Source organism: Haliaeetus leucocephalus, unplaced genomic scaffold (genome assembly GCF_000737465.1).
Source record: "Haliaeetus leucocephalus isolate CR32 unplaced genomic scaffold, Haliaeetus_leucocephalus-4.0 Scaffold0, whole genome shotgun sequence".
Classification (NCBI taxonomy): Eukaryota; Metazoa; Chordata; class Aves; order Accipitriformes; family Accipitridae; genus Haliaeetus; species Haliaeetus leucocephalus.
In genome coordinates, this window is record NW_010972436.1 from 15045044 (window position 1) to 15060345 (window position 15302).

The following is a 15302-nucleotide window of genomic DNA, read 5'->3' on the forward strand; positions in this document are numbered from 1 at the left end:
AGCACCCACCCCCCACCCACCCCCAGTATTTTCTAATCTTCTAAAAAACCTGGAAGAACTTCAGCCACAGAGATCTCCCTTCCAGGACAGAGAACCAAACTGCTTTCCCGCACAGCCCGTCCCCGTCGGGTGCACTTCTGTATGCCAAAGGGCCAATTGGAGAGAGCGTCTCAGTAAGCATCCCCAAGGACTTGGCTAATGGCCTCTATGCTACTTCTCTTCAGTGAGACCAAAGAGATGCATTATCAGCTCAGCACTATTTTTAATGTGAGGCTTCTGCTTGCTTGTTTTCTACAGCCGTGAATAAGGAAAGAAGCTAGTATCAGGCCACAGACATCTGAGTGTGCAGGTGAAACTTAAGGACTAAACCTGGAGCAAACTGCTCCTTGAGAGCTGCACGTGAGTAGATCATGCTCATGAAAAAAATGAGAAACAGCAGCCTCAGCACTGGAACAGAAGTATTGAAGCCATGAGAAAATTGCTCAACTCATCCAAAGAAAAAAATTACCATTACTGGGCTAAGGCTTCATCAAGTATCCACAGCTTTTTCAACTAAGCCAGCCTGTTTCACCCCCAGACCTGTGTCCACAATTTTAGGGACATGAGAAGCCGCCTACCCTCTAGAATCTGTGTGTCATCTGTCAGTACCATATGCCTGAACATAGATTTTAAAAAGAGAAAGCAACAGAGAGAACAAGCATTCCTTTTTGATATCCCACAATTTTTTCTAAGAATACTTAGGAGAAAAATGTGGCTTTCAAGAATAACTGAACCATTAAGATTCAAGGACTATGGATACAAAAACACCCACTCTAACATTTGTGCCACACCATGGTACCAAAGAAGGTCTTACTAGATATGATATACTGAATACAACTTCATACATACAAAGCTTGGATCAGAACTATATAGTGATCAGGAACCTCTAAGCATGTCATAAAGGAGCCATTCTCAGAGAAATAAGCAGGAAGACTTTAGCCTGATACCATAATATTTTGAACCAAAGTTGTAAAAACAAAAATAAACCACCAAAACCTCAGACTGGCTGAATCCTTTGTTCCCCAAAGCCTTTTAGAGTACACAAACATTACATGTACGGCAACTCTTCACAATCAGTCAAATATCAGCTATTATAAAAAAGTAAAATTTGTGCTGAAGTTCTGTTGAACATTAAACATCTAAATGTAACAAAGCATATAAATTCCCTAATACATCCAATGAGACAGCATAAAAATGCACAAAAATCTAAAATGCAGCATTTAAAAATTTCAACTGAGAACACAATCACTTCCTAATTGCAATAACTTCCATTTGATCTTGATACACTCTAAATTAACAGCTTCACTATGTCAATCAAACACCTCAACACTGTTTTCATGATTAGTTGATCTGTGGGAGAAATTTACTCCTTCAAATACTTTTGACAGGCCAGCAGTAAACATGCAAGCAAAATTATGTACTGTGGACCCTGAACAACAAAATTCAACTCCCTTAAGATTTTTCACACACTATGTCCAAAACAATTAACAGCAGAACAATATTCTGTTCAGACAGAGTCTGCTGAGGAAAAGGTCATCTGCAATGACTTCGGCTGGATGAATGAAGCTGCTCAAGTATGTAATTTGCCATAAAAATTCGATTGGTGATAAAATATGTAGGTGTCTTCTTTTTTCTTGCTTCAAATTCATACTTAGCATCAATTTATGCTAAATGACATTTGAGATAAGTTTCTCACTTTTTAAATACAGCATAAATATCTTGTAAATTTAAAGACAAACTTCCCAACTAGATTAAAATTATGGCAGTACTTCGATATATACACAGATTAAAAAAGCCCATAAGATAAACACGGGGTAAATTTCTTTTCTACATAACATTGGTTTCTGATCTGATCATAAAACCTGACTTAATTTTATAAACAACCTTAAAATGGACCTTGACACTAAGGGTGCAATGAACTTATCATATTAGTAACAGTATCTCCTCTCTATCCTTTTATGTTTTGAATACGATGAAATTTCTTGCTTGGGACTTCTTCCCTTTATAAAATCTCATCAGGGTTCAGCTGGTGAGTAAACAGCATGAGGTGGGTGAAAAAAGAAACCTAACAGCAAAGAAAAACCTCCTCCCACCTAACGGGGAAAGCAATTTTCAATCAAGCTGGGACAAGTTTCTGAAGTGGCTTGCTGCAGCTACAAATCCAGCTGCATTCTCTCCAGCGAAGTTTATTCTCTTGCAAGCTTAGACATGCTGTCTTCTCAGCAGCTATTAAGTCACTGAAACTTGTCTGCAGGTTACTTTGTGATTATGTATGGAGAAAAGAAATAAGTTAATCATGGGACTCTCAGCAAAAAACCAATGCACTCCTGTTTCCTTTCACAGAAGCAATTAATAAAGCACTGCATCCCCTTTCTTAAAGGGTAACCTATATTTCCAAGTTATATATATGAAAACATGTACATGAAAACATTTACAGGGCTCTTGTATGCACACGTATATGCTTGTACACATACAAACACACCCTTATATATACCACAATGGTGAAATTCATGCGATAAATCAGGTAACTATAGCACAAACCCTACCTAACACCTCCAATGACCTTATCTACACTATTCACTTTACCTGCCCCCAAATGCCGTTGTGTCCAGCCTTCTAACATCACAGCCCTAAGCCTGTTAGCCTCTGTTTAATTATTATTTTGTTAACCTATCAACCTTTTGCCTCACAAATGTGTCGTCTTTCTTTTGAATTTGTCCAGACAGAAAATCTCAAGTTCTTGAAGGATGAATTTGAAGTCCCATGGATCTAAGAGCTCACCAGGTCTAATATGTGTAGGCTGTAAAAGCAAAAGGACTGGCAACTGTAAAATCCCAGGTTTAGTCATTTGGTTCCAATAATGGGGAATTCCAACCTAACATCACAGCCTTTTCCAGGATATTTTCAATCTTTAGAAGATTTTAATACAGCACTCATTATTTCCTTGTTTCTCACAAGGTACCCGCAATACTAAGAAATTGTAACTCCTGTACATTGGGAAACCAATAATATTTGTCTCAGTATTACTATAACAAAATAGAATTCTTATTTTAAAACATGCATGATATTTCACTTAGCTGTTGTGCAAAGACATTTTTGACATCAGAGATGAGTGAAATTGTTTTGTCCTTCAAGTTAGGTGGGTGACATTGCTGTCATATCAGGCCACCTTGTAAACTGAGACACACCAAAAGATGATGACTCACTTTCATCATATGCCATCACATATACAAATACAGAACATAAATCAAACAGCTCTAAGGAAACAAAAGAGCTTCCTTGGTCAACAACTGTTTTGTGGGGGATGATGTTTAGTACTTATAAAAATGTAGATGTATTACTGCTGGAGGTACTGAAAACAGAGCAATGTAGGTGGCCTGTAACACACCTCTCTAACTTCAGTTGAGGCCTCTCCTCTGGAGGAATAACTGAGAGCTAAGGCATCCTGCCGTGGATAGGCACTGAAGATAAATAACTACAGCAGCTCAATCAGATTTAAAACCGGACCTCCGGCAGAGAAAAGCCTGGCTACTGATCCAACAGTGACATGCACACTCCAGCCCGGTTTGCTCCTGAAATACAACAAGGCCTTTTATCTTTTTTTTTTTTTTCCCCAAATCAAACAATCATGTGTTGCATTACAGGTTATGAGGGCCTGAAGTGTCTGCTTACCTAATTATAAAATGATACAGGGCTTAAGCCAACTAAACAACTAAAATTCTTATGCTTGCTTTCTTTTTCTAACTCTTCCTAGGTTAAGTATTTTAATATCTCCCATATGTTACATAAACACTAATGAATCTTATTTGCACGTATACACTGAGACTCATTATTCATATTAGCTAAGTTAATATGTCACATCTGGCAAAGACTGCACTCTTGTTCAAATCAAACAGCAGCTGCTAAATATCAAAACCTACATCTGAATTCTGAGATTTTATGGGAAATGTGGTCTGCTTTAATTTTAATCCCATCAAGGAGAAGTTTTTTGCATATTATATGTGGATTAACTTTGGTACGTATTTATATGCAGAAATGCTAGCTCACGAAAATACTGCAAAACAGGCCCGTTATATTTCCAGTTATGTCCATTTTAAGGATTTAATTTAGTATCAAAAAAACATGTTCCACATTCAAAAATGTCTTCAGTTTAATGCTTTTGATGGATTAAAAAATGGTTTAGGAAAAAATTAAATGTTTTCCAAAGCACAAAAATTCTAGCATGTGATTTTCATTTAGTATTAAAATCAAAGCTTTGCAAAAGCCCATGTTTAAGAACATCCACGTGTTTGTTATTTATCTCTAGAAGGCGGCCATTGCTTGCCTATGCTAACATTATTCTCCCTAATGCTAACACTCTGACCTGGGCTGTCATAGAAACTGGTTTAAGCAGTTGAGATTCTATGTTTCAAATCAACTCATCAGACCGCTAAAAATATTTTATTGGTTATGCATCTCAGAACTTCACACAGGGACAAGTCTGTTGCTGTTACCATAATGACTGTACTTTATTCAGGCCAACATACCCTGTTCCAAACTGTTGTTCTTACTCAAACTTTGTGCTGCTACTGTATGTTCTGAAACAAATACGCGATTGTAACACTAACCCCTTTTCTTTACAAGATGCTTATCCTAGAGAAGTGAAAACCAAGGGATTAGATACACAGCAGGTGCCTGCTCTGCCAAAGAAGCCTATAAAGCTACAGCGCTCTGCGCTATCCCTTGTTCAAGAAAAACCGCAATGCCCAACACACTAACGACACAGCTCCCTAAAAATCTTTTACTTGTCTCACTGGCCTATTGGATGTACAAGACCTGAAAGACTAAAGAAACAGATAGAGAGTGTCTGGGAAAGCCAGACAGAAGAACAAAGTTGAAAGGGAAAGAATGCCTTTGTAGAAGTCCATGGCGAGAAACACGTTCCACATGAGGCAACGGGGGCCACAGGGCACTGGGACTGACCTGTGTCTTACTCCTACTTCTGCTGCAGACTTTCAGGCAACAGTGGCAAACCACTTCATCTTGCTATTTTCCCTGGATTTAATAGCAAGGAAGACTCAACACCAAGAGTCTAAAGCCAACAGCGCAGCAAAACAAGCTTTGCACACACCCAATGAGTTTCCAGAGGTTTAAACAGGAATTTTAAGCAACAATGTGAACTTCGCACTCACACAAATTGGGACAAGTGTTTGAAAGAACCCGATGACCCTATTGCCTGTGCTAGCAGATGACCAACTAAAGGACCTGGTGGCCCCTTTCGGTCTCACACCCTGAATCCGTTGTTCGAATTGTAAATGCCTTACACAGTCGACTCTCATAATCCAAAATGATGTAAGGTCAGTATGTAGGAAATAGTGTAATAATGGTGAATAATGATGTGCACACCAGTGTGGCTTCAGGATGACTCTGCAACGGTGGCACTGAGGCAGCCCTGTTACAAAACCTCAGTGGAAGGACATGTACATTGCCTTCCACGAAACTGGCAATTGGCCAGCAAGTGTTATCAACGCAAGCTTTGAGAAAACAGCTAAAGCTGCCCCATAGTGCTGCACAGAGCCAGCTTGGGCATGCCACAGTGTAGCCCAGGAAAATCACCTGCAGGTAATGGAGTCAAAACTATGAGCCTGAGGGTCAGTCCCAAGCACAGCATTACACAGAAGTTTATGTGGATTACCACTGAACGTTCCAGGAAATTCAGACTACTCAAAGAGCATTCACAAACACAGTCGCTCAACTGTTGTATTAATTATTCACTAGGAATTAATGTCTCAGCTCTACTCATTAATGCCCCAGAACACGCTATTCCATGCTAGAGTACCTCCTACTGTAAAAGACTATAAACACAATGGTATCCTGTAGATCACACATTCACTACCTCTTTCTTTCATATGGCCAGTGACCTGTTTCTTATGTCGTAACTTTATTAAAAATATAATCTGAAACCACTCAAAATAGCACTAAAAAAGGCTTTTAAAATATTGTAATTGCCCTTATGCCTCACACCATTAGAAGATAAAAAGGTATAAAAATAATCAGCACCAGTTATTTGCAGTATTCCTAAACACCATGGAGGAAATAACAGCATCAGCTTAATCATCAGTCAAACTTCTCTTTTGATAAAATCACTCTTTATCTAATGATATCAGCACTGCTGTTGATGTAGGCTGATATTAGTCAATGTACTATCTTAGCTCAGTTTTTAGACATTTGGATCACCTACTGCAGCAATGGAAATTGATGAAGCTCTAAACTGTTCTCCAAAGAAGGTTCTGTGTGAAGGAAGATTTGCATCAGCTGAATGATACCAAGCTGCTACACAAGCTGAAGTTCTGTGTAAGTATTAAATATGAAGTGGTGGGAACTTAACTTACAGCTTTTTAAAAAACAGTTATCGATACGTACCCAGTGACTACGTATCTTGAAGTAATACAAAGAGCTTTTCACCAGAAGTAAAAAACAAACACACACACTCAGAACACCAACGTCCTAAAGCTCAACACTGACAGCGCTTTTTTCCCCAAGATTAAGATCCAAGAATTTTCCATTCATTAATCAATATAAATTATGCCTTTCTAGGCATTTGCTAGTATACCTCTCATACGCATAACACAAAAAGTTGCAAAGAAGAAGTGTACAAAAATAGTTATGCATTAGTTCTTACAAAATGCCTCTGACACTGGTGGCATCACCCCATTCCTATAGGTGATGAATTCTTGCCTAAAAGGAGTAGCTAGCTAATTTACTCACAATCACACAGAAAAGTCTATGACAAGAACAGCAATTGAACCCAAAAATGCTGATAGTTTTAGCTATGACATTATCCTTGAATTCTGAAAAAAACATGGTGATTAAAATGAAATTTAGATAATAGCAGGAGTATCAGATGTTCAAGTTCAGAAGAAAATAAAAAGCAATCCCATTTGCAATTTCTACCAGGGCTGCTAAACATTTATATATTGTTCCAACACACCAACCACTCCTGTTATGTCAGTTACGAATCCTGCACTCGCTAAAATTCGTAACATTCTGCTCACTTACAGCAATTTGACAGAAAAACAAATGAGAACAGAAAACTGAAGCTTTCCCATGCTGCTGAGTGCATCAATCATGAAATGAAATCCTGACTCCTAACTTTGAATCTCTTTTTACCAACAGATAACACTCCCTAGAAAATACTTACTTATACGATAATTATTATTTTTCTAGCATTATGCTTACATGAAAGTTAACTTGCTCATTCTGAATTCAGAAAACAAACAGTGAATGACAATTGTAAAAGCAAAATATTACTGAAACACTATTGACTTTCAAAGAGTATGAGGAAAAATTAATTGGCAGATGTTTTACATAGCATAATTAACAGTTCATTTCAATGCTCTGTAACAAGATTAAGATAATTATGCTTAGAAACAGAAATGTAATAATGATAAATTACTAGTTTTCATATATACGGTCAATCTCCTACATTCCAAATAATCACCATGTTTAGAAATAGGTGCATCTGTTCCATATTGCCATCAGCTATACAAATGGCACAAACTCGTGGCTGGGTGAAACAATCTTTCAACCAAGATACAGGAGATTTCCTTGCTTCAGGAGTAAACGGAGCGCCTGTTCCGATCGTCAGCAAAACAGAAGGTAAAAACAGCAGTACTGTTTTCACCAGGGCACAGTTACTGGATAGAAGCTGAAGCTGCATTTGCAATTTGCATTTCTTATGGATAACTGGAGAGCAAAGCTTAGGTTCTGCAAGCTTAGCAAGTTACAAAAACTCCTCATATAGAATTTCAAGAATGAGAATATGAGAATCTGTATTCTGTAATGGTGTGCAAAATATGAAGTCATATGCTTTCCTACATGGGTAGTAAGAAATAACTCTCTCAAGGATTTCAGGCCACAAATAAATTAAAAAAACCTAATTTTCAAGGTTTTCTTTTATTACATCTATGAAGACTCTAACTACTGCATCCAAGTGCCACAATATTACTGTAAACCATTTCAAAGTAACAGTGACATGAATGTGACCCCTGAGAGTTAATAATGTGTTGATAAATTAGGCTTTTTCTTTTGGGGTCTACATATAAATTTTATTTCAGGCCTTCCATTTTCAAGGGTTTTCTTCTTTTTTTTAATTTCAAAGGTGCATTTTTCTTCTATTTCCTCACAAAGACATAACAACGAAAAAACCCTACAATCATTTTGCCTTTAAATTAAAAACAGACTTGTATTTCACTTCTCTCATTTCTATAGCTTCCCTGCTTTCATCATGGGTTTTTCTGTTGTTTTTTTCACTTTGCTTTCTACTATCAAGTCCTTGACACTTGGGAGACTAAAACCTCACAACTAACAGCACAAAGATCAGAGTAGGCACAGAAATAAAAATTGCAAGATTAGAAATCTCAAAGACCTGAAAAGTACACAGAGGAGATATAAATAGGGATTGAGGCAGAACCAAGGAGAATAAAGGAGAGCAATGCAAAATAGTTTCAAAAATAATAATAATAATAATAATAATAAAAAGTGTGTGACTATTATTAATGTGCAGCTGAGGAAAATTAGTTCTGTAAAACTGGAGTATCACACTTATCCAAAGCAAAGTCAATTGGAAGAAGGGAGGTAAGAGCAAAAGCATTGTGCATTATAAATATCCACTGACACCTTTCACATTTGGTCCATTTTTTATTCCCACCCAGGAAAAGGCAACTTTAAAGAGACCTATTGTTCCTACTATTGATCACTGTTGCTCTGAGTCTTCAAATGAATAACAAAAAAACCCCACCCCATAATGAATGAAAAACTCAATACATTATGCAAAAAACATTTTTGTATTGACCAGCTTTCTAGCTTCATTCCCCCACTAACCAAGTACATCTCCGCATGTTTCCCAATTTAATTCTTTATTTCCAAGGCTTGCTAGGGCTTTCTGGCTGTTTTTTCAGAAATCCCTAGCTACTCATACCCTCCCTGTCCCTCTTGCATAATCCCCTGGTTAACAAGCAATTTTTAGCTCACATCTATGGAGAAAAAATGAGATACTTATTTTCTTTTGGTCTTTCCTTAGATGAAGTCAGGTTGTTGGTCCCAAAAATGGCAGAGAAAGGATTTCACCATGGAATTTGCTACAAAACATTAACTTTGCAACAGATGAGCAATTGATTTATATAAACACCTTTGTAGCAATCTGCCTAATCTTAATGAAGTTTTGGGGCAGAATTTCAGCTCCTAAAACCAGGACACTTTTATAAGGCTGCACCCACGAATTACTTACTCTCAATTGTATTCAATTACAGGCAGAAATACTGTCCTGGGCTTTGATCTTTGATCTCCTTACATATCAGCAGTACGTGGTAAGAAACCATGAAGATAAAAACATACATACTCTACTGAGATGTACTAAAAAGATACTGTGAGGCATGTCTGAAACAATGATACACCCACGATTTTGCACAGCCCTTATGCAGATGACTTTCAGACTAGTAGGACATCAAAAGCTGGAGGGATAAAAGTGAATATTGCTACATTCAACCCACCCATTTTAGCAGTTACATTCCATTGGCCTGAAACATTAATAGTATCAACCAATGTACCCTTGACTATCTCACTGAGATGGCTCTTACATCTTTTTACCTAGTCTTGACTTTCTTTTTACCCCAGACACCACCTCACCATTGCTGGTAAGGCATTCTGAATCATCTAGACAAGCTTTTTCTGTTTTTCAGAGCCTCACTAATTTCAAATCCCAGCATGAATCCTCTTAATTTCTCCATAATCTAATTTATTATTTAATTTTGAAATAGGTACCTAATTGAACAGAGCTTCCTGAAGTATGCTTTTAACTAAGATACAGTATACCTTTAAGGTAATATATTATTGTTATATCCTTTGATAATTTTCATAAAATAAACCTTTTAGTTTAGAAAAACTTTTTACATATATTAGTATAATGTGTATTAAGACTGATCCTGTTCCAGTGACTAAAATGATGTATATAAACAATACACAATCTCAATATACAGCCTCACTGATACATAACATACAAACCTCTTGCAGGCTTCAAAGGGTTAAACTTGGTACTATTTCCCTATAGTTTCTTAAAAATAACTAACAAACAGTGGTTTGCTATGAGGATACAATTGAGACTGAAATCCAAACTTTCTAATTCCTGTGTTTGTATCTCAGGTTTCAGTCATATAATCATGATTTAAACAATTAGTTTCAACAAGTAACCCAAGCTAACAGCCCACTCTTATCATTCCAACTTTAGGCCTTTGGCTGTGTATAAAAGATGTAATTTCAAATAACACTTGAACACACATATTAACTGAATTGTATATAATATTCAAAGAGTATTTGAAATTACATTAAAAAATGCATTTAAAATGTAAAGCTAGAGAGAGCCATCTACAGTATATAAGGTGAAAGGAGGATCTGTGAAACTTTGATGGAAAAGTGCCATATCAATTTAAAAACATTTGGGAGTCTTCCAGTATGGAAAAGACAAAGCTCTTACCGTTTCCTTTGGAATTTGTGACTGGCTTTGTTCTGCACTCTAAAGGAAGTAAAAAAAAAAAATAAGAACACAACTACGTACGACATATACTATCTATCAGCAGGGGGATAAACAAAGAGCTCTAATTCTGATGTGAAGTAGTAATTGAAAAATAAAGGGTGTTCGTCACACCCCTGATTCAAATTTGTCTAAGCAAACACTAAATGAGAGGTGAATATAAATAACCTCCAGCAATCTTAGGCCAGTGCACCTCACTTTATCTGGCTACGAGGGAGGTGGCTATCTGGCCAAGGAAGAATCACAGCTGCTTGCACCATTTTCTGGCTGGTGGAACGTTCTCACTCAGGGATTTTCTCCCCTGGCCTTTCCCTTCTGCTTTGAACTTTTCAAAGAACAACCTCAGAATTCCAGATGAACCCTTCCAAATACTTTAAACAAGTACCTATTTTTTAAAACATCCATTCTCATTTTAACAAGGGATTTCCCTTTTGAGCGTGTTTGGATGAACCAGAACTACAGCACTGGGTATTCCAGGACAGAAGGGTGCTTTCAGTCCACCACAGATGGGACCCTCCTGTACCTTACATTCCTCACCTGTGTCTCAGGGCACATAAGGCAAACACACATCATTGGAAAACCTTTCTGCGCCCCACAACCAATTCTGGAAACACACATGAGGAACTATTACTCTTCCAAGCCCACATCCACCCATACTGAAACCCCTTTCAGCACCCAGGAGCCACCTTGCTGCTGGCGGGATGATCGCTTTCAGGCTAACCAGCTATTTCTTTCCATTCAGCTGGGCCAAAATGAAATGCTAGAGTTTACTGGACTTTTTGGCTTTGGGCTGTTTTGCAGGAGATTCAAATGATTAAGCACAAAAATGTAGTGGCAATGGAGTAACACGAACATCCAGTTAGCTTTAACCTGCAGCCAACAAGCAATAAGAACAAAATGATAAAAGAGCCAACTACCAGGAACATGTGAAGGACCTACATGTACCAATGGATGTATTAACTTGTAGGGTACTGGAGACTAACTCTGCCAGCCAGCTCTGCTGACACCAAGAATTTAGCTCAAAAGCTAAATAACCCAAGACAATCCTTCAGTGGATTCACATAGTCAGTAGCAGGCTCTAAGAAAAACCTTCGCAGCAAGTTATATTTGGTTATGTGAAGTAACCACAGTATAACAGGAGCTCTACTTAACCAGAGTAATCCTCACCCCTTTCATAAAGGAAGGGGGCAGGGAGGGAAGATTTTTAAGAGACAATCTGCCTCACACTGATGCAGACAAGCCCTAATATATTACCTATCTGGCATTGGGTAACTCTGGAAGCAATAATCCTTCTTCCAGATCTCACTGGTTAGAAGAGTTAACTCCTGCCAATTTGATTTTATTCCCTGCTTCCACATTTTACTCACTTTTATCATGATCTGCTGCACTGGATGATGGCTCTCCATCACACACACCCCCTAACCTGACACACAAGCTACAAAGATCCCACACTAATCTAAATGGACTCAGCTTAACATACCCGTAAGTTTTAATTACCACTACACATTTTGGTAGGTCCCTTCCAGACAATAACGGCAACATACATCAAAGACATAAAACTCCACAACTCTCCTGAAAGTTTATTATCTTCATTTTACTTATAAAGAAACCCAAGGATAAGTAACTTTTCCAAAGTCATTCAACAAGCCATAACCCAAAACATAAAATCTAAACACCTCTTTTATTGGGATTACTATCAGTACAAATGTTGGCAAATAAAAAACGGGTTTAATACTGAGTGCTCCTCAGCAAGCAACAGCAAGTCCTGCCCTTTATGAGATGGATAATATCAAATAACATGATTTCATGCATATGGTTTCTGAGACCCATCTCATTCAGCTAATATTTAAAGCATACAAACGTAGAAAATATGACAGAAATAGGGGAAGGATGCAAAGACAAATTGTTCCTAAGAGGCCAAAGAAGGTTTACATGTGAAAAAGATGAACTGACATGATTTCAGATCCCTCCCCCCCCCCCTTCTTTTTTTTTTTTTTTTTTTTTTTACATAAAGCTAGTAAAAGACAGTGAGAGGAACTGGTTGAAAAGACTTTTTTTTTTTTTCTTTTAAGATTATTTCTTACCAGAGAAGAAAGAACAGCCCTTATGATGGGTTTTAGTTCAACACCTTCCCCAGCAATTCTGCTCCTGCTCTTTGACAGCTGTCAGCAGAGCTCACCTAACATTCCTTCATGTCAAAATGCAAGCAAACAAATCCTTACGCAACAGAGGATCACCACACACATGTACTGTCAGATCCTCACAGTATCATTTGTTCAACTGGAGCTACAGAAAAGTACACCAGTTCAGATCTGATGTCTGACCACATAGCGCAGAGCCCACCTACTACCTGACACTGCCACGATGAGATCTAGCTTCCCTATGCTGGTGTTTGCCAAAATAGCTGAGAGAGTATTGCCTCAGCAGCAGCAGGGAGGCTACTGAGGTTGAACTCATTTAAAGGGGCTGATTTGCTCTTATTTTTAAAACTACATCAAGTATTACTACTAAATCTCTGCATTACTGACACCGTATCTTTGTTTACAATTATTTAAACAAAATATTGTGTTAAATTATGCATTATAACTTCCTCATTTTACTATAGAAATAATATACACAAAATTAAGACATTTTCTTACTTCTAAGTTTATTTAGAAAACTTTAAAAGCATTTTCATTCACCTTTATGTAAGATAGCAATACTGTGAAAATTACATCATAGGAACTTATAAACAGATTGCTTTCACAGTTCCAGTAATAAGATAGGGCATAATACCATTAGAAATTGTTAATTTCTCTTCATTTTATGGCAACTTTCACTTCAGTACCTTAAGTCATGTTCCAAGAATATTAACGTAAAAGTGTGGTTCGTTTGCAACCTTCCCTGCCACTTTGGCTTCCTAGGTTTAATTGTAGTTTTGAAAGGTAAAAGGCTAGTGTTCAACGTCTTGAAATAGCCAAACAAAAATTCATTCTCTTTGCATTCAAAATAACACAAATCCAATAGAAAAATGAAGCAATCTATTCATCATGCTTATATTTGTTGCTTATGTTTGTCTATCTTGTCATGACAATGCAGCCAAATAAGTTATTTTTATAGCTATATATAGCTACAATAATACAAATAATAAATAACTTCAGCAGTTTAATTGAATACAGAACAAAGTAAGACTGCTACATTCACAGTCTACCTTTTCATAACAAAAATTATCTTGAATAATTATCAGACAAATACCTCTATACACTATGCAAGTGGAGCAGGTACAGTATGAAACAGTATTTTATTTCCATTTCATGTAAATTCCTCAGAAACATTTTCTGAATTACCCTGCTAAATTAATAACTGCAGGGTTTCCATTCCACAGAGATTGCATTTATATTCAAAAAAGGCTACTATTTCTTATATATTCCACTTTTTGATAGATATTTACATATTCTGTTTTGGCATAGTATGATATGCTCTGAAATATTTTAGTGAGCAGGTAGTAGGACAAATGGCAGGCTTTCAAACATAGATTTGTCCACATGAGAGATATGATGTAATCTACTTCTCTGCATGCATCCAAATAAAGTCCATCCAATAGCTTCTTCTATAATAAACATTTTCACTCAAAATAAAGCTCTCACTTGTACATTATTAACAAATATTTAATTCCAATAGCAGATCTCAAAGAGAATAAAAAACATTCATGTAAAATGTTCTAAATAAAGCAAAATAGCTGTGGGTTTTTTGGGTTTTTTTTCTTATATTCAGTGCTGGCCATGCATGTTTACTAGCAGGTGACAAGATCAAATCATTTGCTCATACTCATCTAAATCTCTTAGCTGCTTTCTATTTTACGCACCAGTTCCCTTGGATGGAATGTTTCTTCCTGTCGAAAAATCAGAAGGCCAACAGTCCCTCCCATCTTGGTGCTTCGCAGCAAGGACACAACTTCTTCTTGAGTTTTGCCTGTTAAATCAACTCCATTTACCTGTGCCAAAGGAAATATTAGAAAGTGATAAGACTCCAAAACAGGAAAACAGTAGAAATTCATACCAAAAAGTCACATGAATCATATGGGACAGTATTAAGAAAACCTCACTGAAGCAATCTGCTTATTGGCTCAGTATAGTTTCCATTTAATAGAACTAATTGAACATGCATTCTTTACATACGAATACAAATAAGAAGCAAGACAACTATATTTCCTTCCTCTTTAGCAGCAACTGTATACTCCAGTATATTCTAAAGCCAACTAATTCCATCTATGAATATTTTTTACAAGAATTTCTGCATAAAAATCCTTTGGCAAAATAGATGTGTGATCCAAAACTGGTCCTGTTTCCACATCCCTTAGTGTTATACATTATCTTCCAAATATATCTTGCACAAATTGTGTCAAAAGTAGATTTTTTTTTTTTTCCCCAAAAATAACTTTGGAGCAGTTGCTCTTTATTTTGCCTTTGTTCAGCTGTTCAACCCCTTGGCCTCCATACACCACGTACCAGTACAGAGAGGTATGGAATACATACAGGTAAATTTCCCACTCCATGAGCAAACTTGAGTAAGGGAGAAACCAGAGAAAGATAGGGTATTCTCAGGCTTGCCTGTTCAGAAATATTTTGGAAATGTAAGGCAAATCAGCTAACGGTGTTAAGCAAGTGAGCACGGTGGTCAGAAGAAGCCTGCAAACCAACTTTTTCCTTCCCCTCAT

General features: G+C 37.1%; 1 protein-coding gene across 9 annotated transcripts in view; it reads right to left on the bottom strand.

Annotated features, from left to right (window-relative positions):
* The window catches only part of PARD3 (par-3 family cell polarity regulator), a 460545-nt gene that overhangs the window by 184068 nt on the left and 261175 nt on the right, over positions 1 to 15302 (bottom strand). For 5 of the 9 annotated variants that reach the window (XM_010585343.1, XM_010585352.1, XM_010585335.1 and 2 more), the window contains one exon: positions 14451 to 14579. In XM_010585343.1, coding sequence (XP_010583645.1) covers positions 14451 to 14579 — 129 coding nt within the window. Of the gene's footprint in view, positions 1 to 10549; positions 10589 to 14450; positions 14580 to 15302 lie in introns of all 9 variants that reach the window. The other 4 variants (XM_010585300.1, XM_010585290.1, XM_010585319.1 and 1 more) reach the window with 1 other exon arrangement.